This window comes from Nothobranchius furzeri, unplaced genomic scaffold (genome assembly GCF_043380555.1).
Source record: "Nothobranchius furzeri strain GRZ-AD unplaced genomic scaffold, NfurGRZ-RIMD1 Scf059, whole genome shotgun sequence".
NCBI classification, from domain to species: domain Eukaryota; kingdom Metazoa; phylum Chordata; class Actinopteri; order Cyprinodontiformes; family Nothobranchiidae; genus Nothobranchius; species Nothobranchius furzeri.
The window spans coordinates 151,544-168,781 of record NW_027223076.1 but is presented as its reverse complement, the minus strand read 5'-3'; the positions used below and the strand labels follow the sequence as shown (position 1 = coordinate 168,781).

General features: G+C 43.7%; 1 protein-coding gene and 1 long non-coding RNA gene across 2 annotated transcripts; one reads left to right on the top strand and one right to left on the bottom strand.

Moving 5' to 3' along the window:
- Positions 1-1,064: 1,064 nt before the first annotated feature.
- LOC129160666 (E3 ubiquitin-protein ligase TRIM45) lies at positions 1,065-13,780 on the bottom strand. Its single transcript, XM_054737665.2, has 8 exons — positions 13,039-13,780; positions 9,829-10,117; positions 9,568-9,713; positions 6,181-6,497; positions 4,996-5,125; positions 4,785-4,899; positions 4,571-4,697; positions 1,065-4,310 (listed from the first exon to the last, which is right to left on the bottom strand). Exons 1-8 carry the CDS (start codon positions 13,491-13,493, stop codon positions 4,156-4,158), a joined length of 1,734 nt encoding a protein of 577 aa, XP_054593640.1. The 5' UTR covers positions 13,494-13,780; the 3' UTR covers positions 1,065-4,155.
- On the top strand, positions 13,696-16,729 carry LOC139064863 (uncharacterized). The gene is made up of 2 exons (XR_011517859.1): positions 13,696-13,832; positions 14,617-16,729. It is a non-coding gene; the product is annotated as an uncharacterized lncRNA (long non-coding RNA).
- The last annotated feature ends 509 nt before the right edge of the window (positions 16,730-17,238 follow it).

The following is a 17,238-nucleotide window of genomic DNA, read 5'->3' as shown; positions in this document are numbered from 1 at the left end:
TTCAAAAATGAAGCAGCCCAGGGATCATTTACTTCTCTTGATGTCAACTTTTGATGTGATGGTTTTAATTCCCACCTTCAAGTCTTTTAGACCACCTGAAGGCCGAGGCAGGATCCAGGCTCCACCGACTCTCAGCAGGCGGATGATGACAGCATGAAAAGCTCAGTGGGTCAAATGTTCAACACGAGAAAAGGTGTGTCCCAGCTGGGAGAAAACGCTGCATCATGATCATCGGCTCTCCCAATTACAAGCAACATTACCTGAGAGCTCGACGGAGGGCCAAGGAGTTTATGGGTTCTGGCAAAGACTCAGTGTGGACTTTAGACTAACACCAGAGCCAGAAATCAGAAACACACACCTAAAGCCACTCCGTCATCTACAACCCACACCTGTGTGTGTGTGAGACCTCTAATCTCAGCTCTTTAACCTCTCCTCCCCAGACTTTTACCCGGTAATCAGGAAGTCACTCAGATCCAATCTGCTGGAGCTTCCTGTTGGATCCAGCAGAGATGCTCCTGACAGCTGGAGCGTCCTTCTGGGACAGCTTCCAATCAAATGTCACTGCTACTCATGGAAGATATGCATTAATAAAAACATAACAGGAGACATTTAAATGGTCATGACAGGGTCATTTTAAACTATCTGATGCCATCTGCTGGCCAGGGCAAGTGTTAATGATACTACAGCCAGCAGGTTTGTCTTATCATGATCTCTTCTTTCTAGAGAATGACGCAGGAAAAGTCTGCTCAGGAACACTTTTGCTCCCAAAGAAACAGACTGATTTTCCATGACCCCCTCGGGAAATCAAAGTCTGAGTAATTCCACTTCAGAACAAACTGAATAATTACTTAAAAAGACCAGAATCAAAAATGGAGGAAAAAGTTTAAGAATTAGTTAAAAAATGACAATAATGAAGAAGTGAACATGGGAGCCCAAAAATACAGGTGCTACAGAAACTGCAGCATGTGAGGAAGAGGAGGGTTGCAGAGCGGGTCTTCATGTGTTCATCTGAGATGCTTTAATAACATGAATAATGATTTTTAAATGATCACACGAGGCAGGACTGAGAGTGAAAACTTTATTTTTCATGTTGCAACAAGGAGTGGGTGGGTGGGTCAAAACCTCTGGAGAAGTCAGAGCAGCTTTGGAGAGGGTTGGAGGTTAAAACAGCATCAGCTGATCTCACATAAAAGCAACATTTTATTTTCAGAAAACACAAACGTTTCCCGGCTGTTGCCGACATCAGATACACGCAAACACGCAGCTTAACTGAAGCCTAAAGTTTGTATTTTATTCTGATTTAAATCAGCCTGAGCATTCTCTTCACAAGACTGTCCGACAACGGAAGAGTGCCTTCAGTCAGAGGCTTCTTCAGTTTGGCTGCAACACTGACCGCTACTGGAGATCCTTCCTGCCAACAGCCATTGTAATATACAATAACTCTTGGATGACTTGATTATTATTATTATTCAGAGCTACTACAGCAATCAATTTCCCTCTGGGATTAATAAAGTATTTCTGAACTGAATTGAATGTAAAGATTTTTCCTGCAAATGGAAGAAAGTAAGCCACTACTGTGCATTTCTTCTCCCCCTGAAGCAGGTCTGGTCTTGGTTCTCAGATCTGGATATTCTGTGGATTTTCTGAAAAATGACTTCTGAAATGACTTCTACTGGGACACCGCCAGAAAAACCATCCATCCGTCTACAAAGACACACTAGATAGGATACGTGGCACCAACCATACTGTAACAGATGTAGTGGTGGGGTGACTATGGTGTCAGACTGGTGTGTAGTTTTGTGCAGGTTCTCCTCCCGGTCGTGGCATCAACTTTTTTTTTCCTAGCTACTCTTGCCAATATTGTGTTTTCAACCCTTTATTGGTAAACGGTTTAAAATATAACAACTAATCAGTTTGTTTTTACCTTCTTTGTTTATTTAGCCAGTGTGGGTCCAGAGTTTAAACTAAAATGCTGCTTAGAAACAACCAAATTCAAATACCTTTTTAGAGACATAAAATATTTTGTAGAAAATAATCAATAAAACTAAAATATTAATAAATTAAATCTGTTTCAGTTGGCTAAATACATTACTGCCGACCCCAGTGAGAGTCAAACCAGCGTCAGCAGAGGGCAAAACGAAGCATAAGTCAGACCGTTACACCACTGGACTACCAGAGCTCATACAATAATCGGTTAGCCTAAAACCCTGGTTTAGGCGCATTTTGTCGGAGCGGCCGTGGGCAGAAATTTGCTGAAAAGAACCTTTCATTTCATGTAGCAAATTATACTTATCTTGCTTAATTGGAATTTAGTATTAACAACTGTAAACTAGTAACAGCCGTAGTTCATGTAGGTCAGGTTAGTTTGCAATAAAGTAAAAAAACAAAACAAACAAAAAAAAAAAACAAACAGAAGAAGTCAGTGGGCTGGGCTGAGTTTGCGTGAATGGGCGGGGCTGACTCTGGTGCAGATCCACCTTTGTGATTCTGCACTACTTGAAAAAACACAAATTAATGGCATAAAAACCTGAAAGGAAAAAAAGGTTAAGCAACTGGGAATGGATGGATGGTCCACTTTTTCCAGTTCCAGTAGTGAACCAGTTCTTCGTGTTCCCATTACCAAGAGCTCTGGCTGTTCTCCCAGCACCATCTGCTGGTTCCAAGAGAACAGCTGAGGAAAACATGAGCTCCAAGTCTAAAATCTCTGAGTTGGTTTCACTTTTACTCAGATCAGCAGCTCATTTAGAGACACTCAGAGCTTCTTTCCTCCAATAAATTCAGTTTTTCTGCTTTCAAGAATTGTATATGTTCTTACCTAAAATCCTGGAATTTGGGGGCGGGGGAGGGAAAAGCTACAAATGGGTGGTTTTCTTACAATAGTCGTGTATGTCTAATCTGTCTGACAGATATTATGGGTCACAAGACTATTTTTTAAGGACAAGCACAGGAACCTCTTTGGTGTAGAAACCCTGTTAGAGGCAAGACACTAGCAAGGTGGAGGTGGTGTAGTGGTTTGGGTTAGGGTAACCCTGTTTGAGCCAGGGTTAAGCTTGGTTTATGGTTGACGCATTTACTTTCCGCTTGGTGATGCGGCTCGCGGATGGAACGCGCTTCACAACTTGCAGCGTTTATGGTTCAAGCGGCTTGTCTCTGCGGTGAGCCGATATTCTCCCAAACTGTAGGGGGCAGCATGGAGCTCTACGACATGCATCCAACACTACACCATAGTAGAAGTAAAAATTACTGTTGTTTACAACATGGCATTCCAGCATTTTTAACAGGGTCCTTGTCTTTTCTGACAGTGCGAGCTATTTCTCACCAAGAATTATTAACAACATGTTGATCGCGGTGATCTCTGAGAGCTGAATCACACAAATGTCTGTATTTATGAACCTCTGCCATACTAGTTCTTGCCGGTCCGCCATGCTTTTCCGCGTCCGACCGTCCGCGTGGTTAGAAAATTTCCTAGGTGCGCGCTGCGGAAATTTTGGGCCGTGCGGAGGTGCGGTGGAGGGGCGTGGTTGTTAAAATGACGCAACTTTTCCGCGCGGAGCCGTGCGGACCTCACGGACGCGTCAAGCATAAACCAACCTTTAGGATTAGAGCCACAACAAAAGCAAGGTGGAGGTGTTGTAGTGGTTTCGGTTAGGGTAACCCTGTTAGGGCCAGGGTTAGGATTAGACCCAAGGTGGAGGTGGTGTAGTGGTTTGGGTTAGGGTAACCTCGTTAGAGCCAGGGTTAGGATTAGACCCAAGGTGGAGGTGGTGTAGTGGTTTGGGCTGTTACAGTTACTGGAGGAGACTGTGGTCGGCAACATTCAGCTGGGTTAGTGTTAGTCAGCATGGTCTACCAGGAGATGTGTTGTTCTTCTGAGCCATGATCTGCCCACAGAGGGGATACAGTGGAGCTCAACACATCATGGCTGTATTTAATAGTGTTTTTTTTTAGATGTCATTTATTAAAAAATCCTCTATATGATGGAAACAAGTAAAGAATGATTTCACATTTTCATTTAGGTGAAATAATTGTCCACAGACATGTGAACACCAGAGAACAGACCGTTTTTGACTGAGAGCTCTGCATTTGTTCCATTGTAATGTTGTTTATAACAACGACAAGAATATAGATGGATCTGTGTTCTCATCTCTGGGTCCCTCACAGCTCCACGGTGCGCAGATGTCCACGAGGAGAGACAGCAGCCAACACGCTCGGAGGTAAACACTCAGACTTCTCAGTGGTGCTGCCGCAGCAGGACCAGTGGGGCTTCCCGGGATGTCCCTTATGACCGTGACCACAGCCTTTAAACCCTCCTGCAGAGACACAGGAAGGACATCTAGACGGGCTCACGCTCTGGTCCATGTGAATGAAACATCTCGCATTCATCAGGCCAACAAAGACCCTCATGATGACCCCAACAGAGATAGAATGGTTGGAGCGTTAGCTCGTGTTTATAGAGCGCCTGCTACAAACTAAAAGTTTAGAACTTTTCATTTCCACATCTTGGTAAGATACCAAAGACCAGGTGTGACACAGTGACAGCTTCCTGTGTGAGCGGACTTGTCCCCAGTACCTGACATCGTTCCTGCGCAGCCACAGATTGCCTCTTTGGCTCCTCCACTGGAGCAGAAGGAGCAGCAGTGGAACGTCCCACCGTGGTGTCTGAACTTCTTCTTCACATTCAGCAGGAACGGAGAACCCTGCAGGGAGGAGAGGGGAGCTGTGAGCTCCAGGTGAGTCCAGCACCTGTCTACCTGTATCCTTTGTTTGGGTGCAGCCCTTAGTACCTTCACATGCTGGGCTTTGACACAAACCCACACAGAGTAAGGTCCTGGTTCCTCAGGCTTGTATGAAACGCTGTACGTTCCATCAGCGTTGTCCACCACCACCGTCTCCACAGCGCTGAAGGACACAACCATTAATGGGTATTATAAAGTATACATACCAAATAATCATTACCAACAAAGCATCCCCCACAGAGGCGGGCAGAGCCCTCACCAGTTCTTCTTCTCTTTGTGGACGATGCTGACGAGGACCTGCTCTCCTCCTCGAGCCATCTGCTCCCCGGCTGAGTCTCGACACACCAGGCTAAAACGGCCCGGCTGGCCCTCGCTGCCCCGCCGCAGACCTGTAACCAGGCTAAAGGTTAAAGGTCACACAGCTGAACACAGACAATGTACTGCAGGACTAAGAGGATAAATCTAAACATAGCTTGTTCATGTGTAAGGGGCACCAGCCAGGAAGCTCTTTTAAGATCTGCTGTTGACTCTTAATGTGGATTTGGATGTTTAGCCTGCTGTAATGTGGAATTAACTCTCATTCCCCAGCCCACCCATGACTCCCGTCCTTCCTAACGCTGCCAACTGCTTCCAGATCAGCTCCGGATGCTGATCAGTTTTCCAGACTCTCCCGCTTTCACTCACTCGAGACATCCAGCTGCTGCTGCAGTCGTGTCACTGCTGACAGACTTTGTGTTCGCATCAATGAATGTCACGCTGGACATCTGTCAGACTGATTATCTGATCACTCAGTGTTGTCCACAAGCAGCTGAGATCCTGAAGCCGCTGATGTTGATGAAACCGCTGCTACTGCAGAAACGGTGGACAGAGATGCCTCAGATGTTAAACCGCTGATAGATGATTAATTTGGGTCAAAACTGAAATAACGATTATTTGTGTTAAAGTTTTTACATTTCTGAGGTCGTGAAGCCTTAAAGCTTAAATACTTTGCAAATTTTCAAGTCACTTTCTTGAGCCAGTGTGTGCTAAAACAACCCTTTACAGCACATATGTCAGAGTCAAGGCCCGCGGGCCATATATAACCCGAGCAAACCTACTGTGGGTTCCTGAGGTGAGAACATGAGTAGAACACGTTTTTGTTTCCAGACCTTCTGAAGAGTCTGCTCTAAATAAATGACTGTCTCCAGAAAGTGTCCTGAAGCTTTCTGTCTACATGTCTGGACCTGACAGCATCCTCTAAGGACATTCCCAGAAGGCATGTTGAGTCACACCGGCATTCCTTTGGTTCAGGAGGAATTCTGGAACGCCCACTGGTCTATCAGCTCAGTCTGACCACTGACTTGTTTCTGTGACCAGTAAAACAGGATGTGCAAACCCAGTCCCGAGATCACCTTCTCTTTATCTTACAGGAACACAGACAGAACACCACTTTGCCTTTGTTTACCTTCTCCTTCAATGGTGCACCTGCTGACATCCAGCGTCCTCCAGTTAATCACACCCACCACTGGGTAGCCCTCCACCTCTCCGGCTGGCTCTCTGGGCAGGAAGCAAATGCTGCTGCTATCGTCTGGGGCGACCGCCGCTGGACAAGGGTTATAGCCTCTCTCTGCCAGGCTGGCGAGTCGTCTTAGAGTCACTCCTTTAGCGCTGAGGATCTCGGCGTCAGACCCACAGCTCAGGAGGCGCTCGGCAAACGCCACACTGCCTCGGACATCCAGCAGGCCCTGCTGCAGCTGCACGCTCTGCAGGTGGAGGACGTTTCTGTGGGAAACAGATGAGGCTTGGGTTCAGTGGTCCTGCTGTTAAAAGGTTACAGGTTACTGAAGAATAACCAGCTGCTCAGGGTCAGATTTGATAGGATGATTAATGGAAGGAGTTCCATAAACTCTGGTTCTCGCTACAGATTTAGCTCTGCAGACCGGTCTAGCCACTCTGCACTGTAGCAGAGACAGTCTGAAGGACAACTGTAGACTCCGTCCCACGGCTGTGTGGGTCATGGCCAGACAAACTGTGCATTTGATTTGTCCTCGGAAATCCCCACCTCCGAGTAGGAAAAATCAAATGATAAGCAGGATACTGGGAAAAAGGGGATCTCTGATTAGGCCGTTTTCCACCAATCAGTTCCAGCTGAGCAGCAGAAGACGGGTGGATAAATGTTTCCTAAGCATTCACTTCCTGTTTAGCTTTGATGTTTTTATCACTTCATTCTTTCTGTTCTGGTTAGAAGAGCTTCACGAACGCGGTTAATACGATTGTTCAGGGGTGGGAATTGAACGCATCATTTAGATTAATGTTTTACTCAAGTCCCACTCGTAGATGTTTAGTTTAAAGAGCTTAAAACCAAACAAAAAAACATTAATATAATTAAGGGCAGAGAAAATGTTACTACCAAACTTATTTATTAGCCTCGAGGGCCTTAAAGTAGCTTTTCCCCTTTCAGAAATGATGTATGATTGTCAGAAATCCGTAAAAGTGATTATCTCATCATGTACTGTGATGTAATGTAGAAACTAAGACAAGTTTTTTTTGTTTTTGCTAACCACGCCCCCTGCCCCACAGAGCTCTGTGCAATAGGAAACGGAGTGCAGACCAGAACTAACCAATATCATTAGACTACCGCTTAGATGCTTCAAATTTAAGGAATACCTCGACTGATGCAGAGTTGATGAACTTTTCACGAACAAGTAAGTCTCTAAGATATAAATATATGAGAACAAAACATGACATGAGAATAATACTTGTAAAACAACATGTTTTAGCTGTTTGTCGGCTACAGAAGAACATTTATAAACAGAAATGTGAAGTCACCATCTTAAAAGGAACTCCGGCTAAGAGGACGTGGATGCCCTAATAAGCCACAAGTTTTCTGTTGTATCAAACTATGTTGTTAGAAACACACAAAATATAGCCGTTTATTTATATATCTAAAATATTAAGTACATTTTTTGACATATGCAGGACGCCATGCTTTCTGCATGCAATGCACTCTAGGGGCAATGACGGATATTGGCTGCACTTGGAAGAATAGCTATTGACGCTAGTGTTTGTTTACGCGCTCACTGTATTAATTATTAAGTAAAATGCTGCATTGTGCTGCTTTTGGATGTAATTTCCAGTCAGAGGGCAACAAGGGGAGTGATGTGACTTTACACAGCTTTCCCACTGGCAAGAAGAGGAGAAAGCAGTGGGAAGATGCCTGTGGACGGACACAACTTCCCAAAGAAAGTTTCAGAATTCTAAAAGAAGGCTGTGTTCCCAACATTTTTCTCCTGATGCGTTTGAGGCTTATAGTCAACCACAAATACTTTAAGAGCTCACCGGAGCGGCTGGGTATAAGAGAGGGCAGAAACTAAATGCTTTACTGGCCATTTTCCCACACAAGGGGCCTAAACACCCTCGGAGAGACGAGAGACGCTGGACACTCTCCTGAGCCGACAATCAGCTCCTGCAGCTGCCGCTTCTGTCACGTTCAGCGAACCATCTGACACGCCACTCGCCACGGATGCAGCTGAACATTCACCTCTCTCGTCAGTAAAACAAGCAGTAAGTGTAGCAACAGTGTTCTCCAAATATATATCGTAAATCCTCTAATACAGGCAGGCATTCAATTAAAGGCCGGGTCTCCAATTTTGGCCGCGCCATCTCCAACGCCAGTTCAAAGCGTTCTAGAGAAGTTGTCGGAGTGGCCAATCCGTAACTTTCCTCTTCAGCCAAAAGAACCAACGACAAGCTGGATAAAATCTGTTGCTGTTCCAACTGCTGCAACGGTTCATTTCACAATAAAAGCTGAACCATCACGACCCAGGTTTGGGTCTCGCTAGATGCCAACAAACTGTCGTGACCTGGGAGTATCTCAAGACTGGTGGTCGGCTGCCGTGGCTCTTCTACATGCTCCGGCTCCACAAGGTCAAGCTGGACCTCTACACCTCCTGATCTAGACGGGTACGTAGACCGACAAATGGCGTTGAATGTGTTTATGAACCTTCTAACCAAAGCTTAATGCGAAGACATCACCTTCATTTCCCCTCAGAACTAATCGTTTCTTCGGATTTGCTGGTTCTGAGCAACATTCCACACTACACCATTCTCCGTCTCACTCACCTTAGTTACACCATACATTTAGTGTTAAAGTTAGTCTAGTTTAATTTGTTTAGTAATAAATCTTTAAACTTTTAAACTTGACTCGCTCTTCTGTTGTCTCTGAGTGAATTCGAAGCTGTTATCTAATCCCTGCAATAAAAAGTTCCAATCTTCTGGTTAAACAGTACCCACAGTCAGATCCATAAGGTGGATTTCATATTTACTATGGAATCATATGGCTTATGGCTTATTAAATAACATGTAATTTAAATCATTACAAAACACTTCTGGTAACCCTTAGCTACTTTCTACTGTCGCTTATAATTCCTGCAGGTCAGAGCGTCCTTCTGGACATTCGGAAGGGAATGCTGTAGTGAAGTGTTTCGTTTACAAAATGAAACGGCTCTAAGGCCTAGCTCCCAAGCCGCTGAGAAAATGTGCGTGCGCGGCACGCGCCGTGAGACGGGGTGGAGGGTTAAACTCCTTCAGTCATGAGCAAGTGTATCGGCTCCTTTGTACTAGGAATCAGTTGTTTTTGCGATTACCTTGTTTCTTTCTATTTTTCATGTTTTTTTCTCTCTGATTGTGCAATCATATGAGCAAATACAAACATATAAACATAAAATCAACATTAATTTAAAAATCATCTTAAATAATCAAGATCTCAGTTTCAGTTAAATAATCGTGATGATCATGTCTGCCATAATCGAGCAGCCCTGGTTGCTACTACTGCGCGGAAACCCCGTCGTACCTGCGCTGGACCTGAAGCTCCTCTAGGCGCCGCAGCAGAGACAGACAATGGGCCTCCACAGCGCTGGCGTAGCCTCGAGCAAAGGCTCTGATCTCACTGGCTGTTGCCTCGACCCGTACCTTCAAATTCTCCTGGGAAGTTTCCACCTGTAGCAGGATATCAGGAAAAATTAAACAAAATAAAAAACAAAGCTTAACAAGCCGCACCACCAAGTGTGTTTTAGATAACAAAAGAATGGGCTTAGAGACGGCCTCTCTGAACCTTCTGTAGAACTTCCTCCATCTGCTCCAGTCGGGGTCGTAGACGCGTGCTGACCAGATCTCGAATACGGTCACCGTGATGGTCGATGACGTCGTGCGTAGGACAGCAGTGGTGGTCTCTGTGCAGCGTGGAAGCGCAGTCCAGACATACGGGTAGGTCGCAGAGCTGACAGAAGAGCCTGAGCTCCTGGCCGGGGTGAAGAGAGCAGAGGATGGGACGACCAAGACGTCCACGAGCCTTCAGGTCCTCCACCGCCTGAACAGAGTGAGACGCTGTTCGCTTCTGACGTCTGGACACGATGCAGAGAGCAGGTTTTCACACATCTGGATAGGCTCATGAGCACCACACCACTAGGTGGCAGTAACTCCCACATTAATGACAAATCAAAATACAAAGGAAGGTTTCAGCTTTGCTGAAGATTCTCTGAACACTTTAGTATTAATCTTTGTTGCTTAACTGAGTTCTTGAGGGTTTAAGTGGACGGGCCATGCCCTGGATCAACACAAACGCTTTGTTGAGTGTTAGGGTGAGAGCATCTGGACAAAATGAGACAAACTAAGGCCGTGTAATTCAACTATTTGTTCTAAATTACTACCTAAACAAGTTAGTTAACAAAAGTGTGTATTCTTATTGAAATGTTTTCACATTAAACTTTGTAAACATGTTCATATTGTCCTTCTGAAGGCTAGTCTGAAGGTGTTTTGAAAAAATGATCAGCTCAACAAAGGTGATAGAATGAGGGCAAAACCCACTGAACCGTTTATGACATGCATCAACTGACCTGTAGTAAAGCTTCCAGAGATATTATTTTGTACATTCCCATGCCCCGAGGTTCATGAAAAGCACATTTATACAAGTTCTAACCCCGTTTGGATAGTAGTGGCTCAGCTTTTGTTTAGATACATTTTAGGCATGTGCATTTTAATATAGTGGCTCCAAATCAGGAATGTCCGTAGGGCTATTTGTGGCCTTCTGTGATTTTGCACAGCCCCCAAATGCATATCTAGAAGGATGAACTTTGTTTCTTTAATAGGCTAGAGCAGTGGCGGCTCCAGAAATTTTTTTTCTGCAGGTGCTATGAAGGAGCTAGTTTTTTTATTGAGGGTGCTATGAAGGAAGTGGTCATGCGTACCTATTGTTCTCTAAAACACCTTCAACACTAGCAGATACACATGCGTGCACAAAACCTCAACAACACCTGAAACAATCATTAATATACATCATAAACATATGAACAATCGCTGACTTGTCCATGAAATCATAAACACATACAGCCACACAGAAAACCATCTATAGTGTTGCAAGGTAAGCTAACGTTAGTGTTAGCATTTCCAGCGGCAAAACCCTCGACTACTGCGGCGGTTGAGGGTTGACTCTCTTCATCCAGATCCGTATGTTTTTGTGGGTCTGAGATCACTTCCAAAGATTCATTTGTTTCTGACTGAACCCGTGGAAATGTGGGCAACAAAAACCGATCCATTTTACCACTAGCTCTACCTTTCACTCGTTCGCAGGTGGAAAATGAGGTCAAAGGTTAACATCAATTTCCTGTTTTGGTTTAAGATTTTATTATCTACATGATAATTTCCTCATTATTTTTGTTTTGTATGTTAAATATTATCACAACCACACGTTACATTAAAATTAAATTGTAAAAAACGTATAAACGGAAGTCGCCTTTCCAGCTCACCACTCAGTCATCGTTTCTTCAGATTCACGATCAGAGTTTCCAACGTACCGATCAATCCAACGAACTATCAGCTCATAGTAAGTTATCTTACTTACTTCTGGAAAGCCCGGCATTTCCGTGTCACTTCGTTGACGCTCGAACGCTTGGGGGTTTCCTAGATCAGCCGGCGTTTCACCGACACTATCACTTCCGCGTCTGTGAAACCACGCTCCCTATTGAATTATCGTATGATCACATTCTCTTTTTGGGGGTAAAACTCAAGTGCCAGACCGTAGGTACTGACACGCGATCGTTCATGTCGGTTCATTTCCTTTAATGTTTTCTGTCTTTTATTTGCGCCTGATGTGTATCGCTGCTGTGGAGCGGGGCGCTTCACCTTGTCCTCCGACGCACAGATCACAGCAGGGAGCGCTCAGCTGTTTTCGCGGTCGGTAGATCTGCCTCCTGAGCACGGCCACAGTAACAATCAGGTGTCGCCACCTCAAAAACTAATTTAACACGCGATCGTTCATGTCAGTTCATTTCCTTTAATGTTTTCTGTCTTTTATTTGCGGCTGATGCGTTTCGCTGCATGCTGTGGAGCGGGGCGCTGCGCGCATCACCTTGTCCTCCGACGCACTGATCACTGATACAGCCGCCAAACAGCAAGCGCTCCGCTGTTTTTGCGGTCGGTAGATCTTTTAGAACTGCAGTTCAAAGGTAACTCATGAGGTGAATATATATGAACCCAGGTAGCAGTTTTTTTTAGGATTGAGAGGAGATGCAGGAAGATAATAAACAGACAGGACAGAAAAATAGTCAAATAAAAACAAGTTAGTTTTTGTACCTGCTGGTTGCAACAAACAGACACCATTGAAGGTAATCAGAAGTGAGGAACAGAAAATGAAATAATTATTTTAATGTTTAGAGCAGCAGGAACTCTGAGAGGCTGCAGGTGCATCAGTGAGTTTGCGGCCGCTGCGCAGGGGGAGGGGGGAGAGGGCTGAAGCAGAAACTACCGTTGTTAAAAGAAATGTGTTTAACTTTGAAAATGTGGGCGCAATTTTAATTGTCAAAAACTCCAGCGAACCATTAGTTCATTTTGCTCAAATAGAAATAGAGGCCTGCCTCTAATACTGGCCCCCCTTCCAATAAAGGCCTGGAGCTTGATGAGCTCGAGTCAAATACAGGCCCGGGCCTGTATTAGAGGATTCACGGTATCCTCAGAAGTTTTAATCAACACCAAGCAGATAAATTCTACCTCCGGCTACTAAAACTCAATATCTGCAGTCTCTTTAAAAGTCGGACTCTGAAATGTTCTCCAACTCAATATCTATGTTTTAAAAAATGTGATTTTTAGTACCAAACTAGAGGTATTTGGATTTTGTTTCAACTCTAGAAAGGTTCTATCCCAAGAGCTGTAGCACAGCAGAGAAGGAAGATGAGGAGCTTGTGAGAATGTGCACCACCTGTGGGCTAAACTTTTCAATCTGATTGTGACATAAATAGACATGAAGCTAGGAGGTCTGGGCCTACTCCACCTGTGAGCTTGGCAGCAGAACTCGCAAAGGTTGACCGAGCAGACCTCACAGCGGCTCTCAGCGCCTCCTTCCCCGCACAGGTCGCATCCCAGCGGGCCGTTGGTCACCAGGGTCTCCAGGAACACTTCGTCCAGCGCCAGGTGGTCTGTACTCAGTCCGGCCGGACCCTGCTGAGGGAGGTCCACTTCGGAGTCACACTCGGGACACAGTACCGTTGTTGTGACGCTTTGTCGGCTTGTCTTCACCGCCTCTCCGCAACTCCCGTTCCCACGAGAAGACACCGAGAACGCCTCCAGCTGGCCGATGCAGTCGGAGCAGAACGTGTGAAGGCAGGGGAGGATTTTAGGGTCCCGGTAAAGGCGTTTACACACGCTACAGACCGCTCTGGGGTTCACCGGAGCGGGTTTAGGTGCATCCGAGCTCAGGGTGGGCTCTTTCTGCTCCGGCTGCGACATGGTTCGCTTTGAACGAGTCCAGGTACAGAAATCAGAGCAGTCAAACACCCAGCTCAGCAAAGTTGTCAAAGCTGGAAAACTTCCGTAAAGTCTTTTGGAGCATGTCCAGATAGCTATATAATCCGCTTCTCACGCGATAACCTGCGACATATTAAACGCCCCACACTAATAAACCACTTTTCTTCACCTCAACAGCCCCTTCGAAAGAGTTCGGTGACGTGTTCAGAGACGCCTGGGACATACGAACTTCACCCTGACAAACCAATGGGCGGCTCCCCCCCTGGCTGCATCCCGGAGATCGGGGCGGGGCTAAATGTGGGCGGAGTTAAACGTTTAGAGGTGGGTGGAGACAACTATTTGACTCCTGCCCCTCTCTCAATGGAACCAGGAAACCGCGAGTAGCCCCTTTCTAAGGATTAAAAAGCCCTAAAAACCCACAAAACCCATGTAAAGCATAACATTGGTAATCAAATGACTTATTTGCTGGATGTCATGATAATTTTAAAGAGCAGATAATTACAGGTGCCATTTTTGATCCAATCTGTTCTGATATTTTTATTCTTTTTTCTACTTTTGTATGGTATGTGTATTTATAGCACATAGGTATTTGTGTCTTTTAGCTATACTTTTGGTACCTATATAAAAGGTTCAGGCATTTGATAGACTATTCTTTAAACCTGTCAAAACCATTTTAATAGTTGATTTTATCAATGCCGCCTTTATTTTAATAGTCATTTCCCAAGTGAGTGTAAAACAGTACAGACACGGGTAAATTTGTTGTACACTCAGTTATATCAGCTACATTAAGAGGACCAGAGACTTAAATTGTGCTGATACTTCTTAAAACATGCCAGGGTTTGAGGCGGGGTGGTGAGACATTGTGTGAGACACCCAAGAATGCAGACTAAATTTTTCAATAAAGGTAAATTTAATAGAGCAAACAGCCAACACAGGAAAAAAAAAGTACAAACAAATGAACCAAAAAGCACACAAAAAGCAAGAGAACCTCCAAAAAAACAATGTGAGGAGGAAAAAGAATGCAAAAACTGTGACACCGCTGTACTATGGCATTTCAAAGCCAGAAAACACCCTGATCTTCCTTTTTTCCTCAATTTCTCTGCAGAACTCCTCATAGTCTGACTGAAAACTAAACATGAACAGGAACGGTTCCCTGCAATCGTTCATCTCCTCTTCATCTAGGCCATCACAGAAGCATAACCTCTCCACTGCCCTCCGGCAAGCTTCCCTGTCCATGGTGATGACCTGGGGAAGGGAAAGGAAAAAGAGGAGAACCAAGGGCACTTTACTCGGAGGAGATGCTCCCAGGCTACTGCAGCCACTTTTGCAGCCAAATGAACAATTAATGTGTCTGCTCTGTCGCCGCCCCCGTCTCCACACACAACCACACACTCACACGCACGCACACACACGTCTGTCTTTCTATCATAGTGAGGACCCTTCATTGACTTCCATTCATTTTTGTGATTTCACCATGCCTAACCCATACCCCAACCCTAACCATAACCAACGCTTATCTTTTCCTAACCCTAACCTTAACTAAAACTTAATTCACACTATGCCTCTAACTGGTATAGTAAGCTTCTGGTATGCTTCTAAAAAAAGCGAGGACCAAAAAATGTCCTCACTTTGTAGGGAAAATGGTCAAAATGGTCCTCAGTATGTAGTATGTACAAGAACACACACACACACCACACTGGTTGTAGTGACCAGGTTCCCCATCAGTGGTTCTCCCACATCTTGGTTTGTGCTTTGATGCCTGTTTTTCTTTGTGAGAGTTTTTGATCATTCTTCTTGGAGTTCTATAGCAAAAACTGTAATGCTCTTGTGGCAAGGTGGATAAACGAGGGCCCGGGCGGGATTCGATCTCCAGACTCCCGGGTGAGAGTCATACACTCTAACCAGTCAGCCAAAGGGACATCCCCTTGGTCAAGTAGCCAGGGCGCATGATCAATCGGGACACTGTGACAGGACACACACTGTAACACTCTGTTTGAGAAAGTGAATCTGTTGGGCTTGTACCTGGTACTCAGAGTACCACACTGCCAGAAAGGACAGGCTGAAAATAAAAAGCTTTTTATTTCCATCAATATGTGTCTCCTTATTCAAATAATCTGGGTTGTAACCATCCTCTCAATCCTTTTTCTGTTGTTCATGCTCTTGTAATCTGTTGTTTGTGTTCTGCATTATTACAGTAAACCTGTGGAAATTATAAAGTGGACCTGTGTTATTTTATATGGATATAAACATGAGTGTAGTTAAATCTGTATTTAACATGTTTAACCTATGAATACCTTGAGAAACTATTTTCAAACATTAATTTTGCAACATTGTGAAAATGATCACTATGGTATTACAAAGAATTAAGTTATTTCAAGACAAAGTGGCAAACTAAGAAATCTAACACAAAAGTAGAAAGTAAAATTTTAGGTGATGAGCCAAATTGGCTTTTGTGCAAGAATATATTACATTTCATATGGGAAAACATTCATAGGACATGTAGTGCAAATTAAGAATATCTGCTGTATCACAGTGACATATTTTCAGCTTTTAAATGAAAATATAACCTATTGTGTGGAGAAAAAACAAACATGTAATAGGTTACCTGAAGACTAATCAGCCAGTGTTTACTGACAATTTACAGTGGACATTATCAACAGAACATCAAGATAATTCAAATCAATCGTCTCCACACATACAAGCATAAACACACTAAATCAAATTTAACACGCATGTAAAAACACGATTTGTAACAACGCAAATTCAGTTTACAATCGGGCTTATTCGCTCGGTCAGCAAGTGGCAGTATCCTCGTACACTGCGGAGTAAACTGCCATTGAACGGATCACAAGACGAATATAGCATCTGCACATGCGCGGTAGACCCGATCTGTACGGTCCGACGTTTTCTTTTTTTTTCTTTTTATCTACATTATATTGAAATGTTTCACTATTGCAAACATTTTAATAGATACTTATTATTTTTTAACGTCTTAACAGATACTTTTTTTTTATTTTTTTTTATTTTTTTTTTATTATTTTTTTTTTTTTAATTGTACAGATTCACAAATACAGCGCATATCTTACAACTCAACAAAGTATGAATAAGTACAGTTGGTTAAGAACAAAGCAGCCATCCAAACAAAGAACAACAGCAACAAAAAAAAAAAACAAAAAAAAGGAACATTATAGGTCAGAGATAACAAAACAGCATACAAGTGCATTAAATGACCTTCCATATGAAGTAAAGAAAACAAAGAAAACTAAACAAAAACATAAGTACGCACATACATTCTAGCTACATCAGTTGAAAAGCAACATCAAAAAATCAAGTAAGATCTTAGCCTTCTTTAATTTACACTTATCTAATGAAGCCTTCAACAGAAGGACTTCATTTTTAAAACCAGCAAAATTCGGAGTAATTTTTAAGAAGCGACATTTATGAATAAAAAATTTTGCAACTATACATAAGTTGTTAATCCCAGATTCTAATTTCTTATTTTCTGTTTGTAGGCCAAATCTTATTACTTGAAAGGTTAAAGAAGGGCAATCAATACTTTTAGAGGTTAACCAGTACTGAAAATCATTCCAAAAAGATCTGGAACTGTCACATGAATAAAAAAGGTGCTCTGTAGTCTCAATATCAGTTTTGCAAAAAGTGCATGTGTTCGTATCTATATTGAATTTCTTATGAAGATAGTCCTTGGACGGGTAAATGGCATTTAAAA

Coding starts and splice junctions, on each gene's coding strand:
- LOC129160666 (XM_054737665.2), bottom strand. CDS start 13,493: ATGTCGCAGCCGGAGCAGAAAGAGCCCACCCTGAGCTCGGATGCACCT. Junction 6,498..9,567: donor GAGCTTCAGGTCCAGCGCAG/GTACGACGGGGT, acceptor TGTTTCCCACAG/AAACGTCCTCCACCTGCAGA. Junction 4,311..4,570: donor CTGCGCAGGAACGATGTCAG/GTACTGGGGACA, acceptor GTGTCTCTGCAG/GAGGGTTTAAAGGCTGTGGT.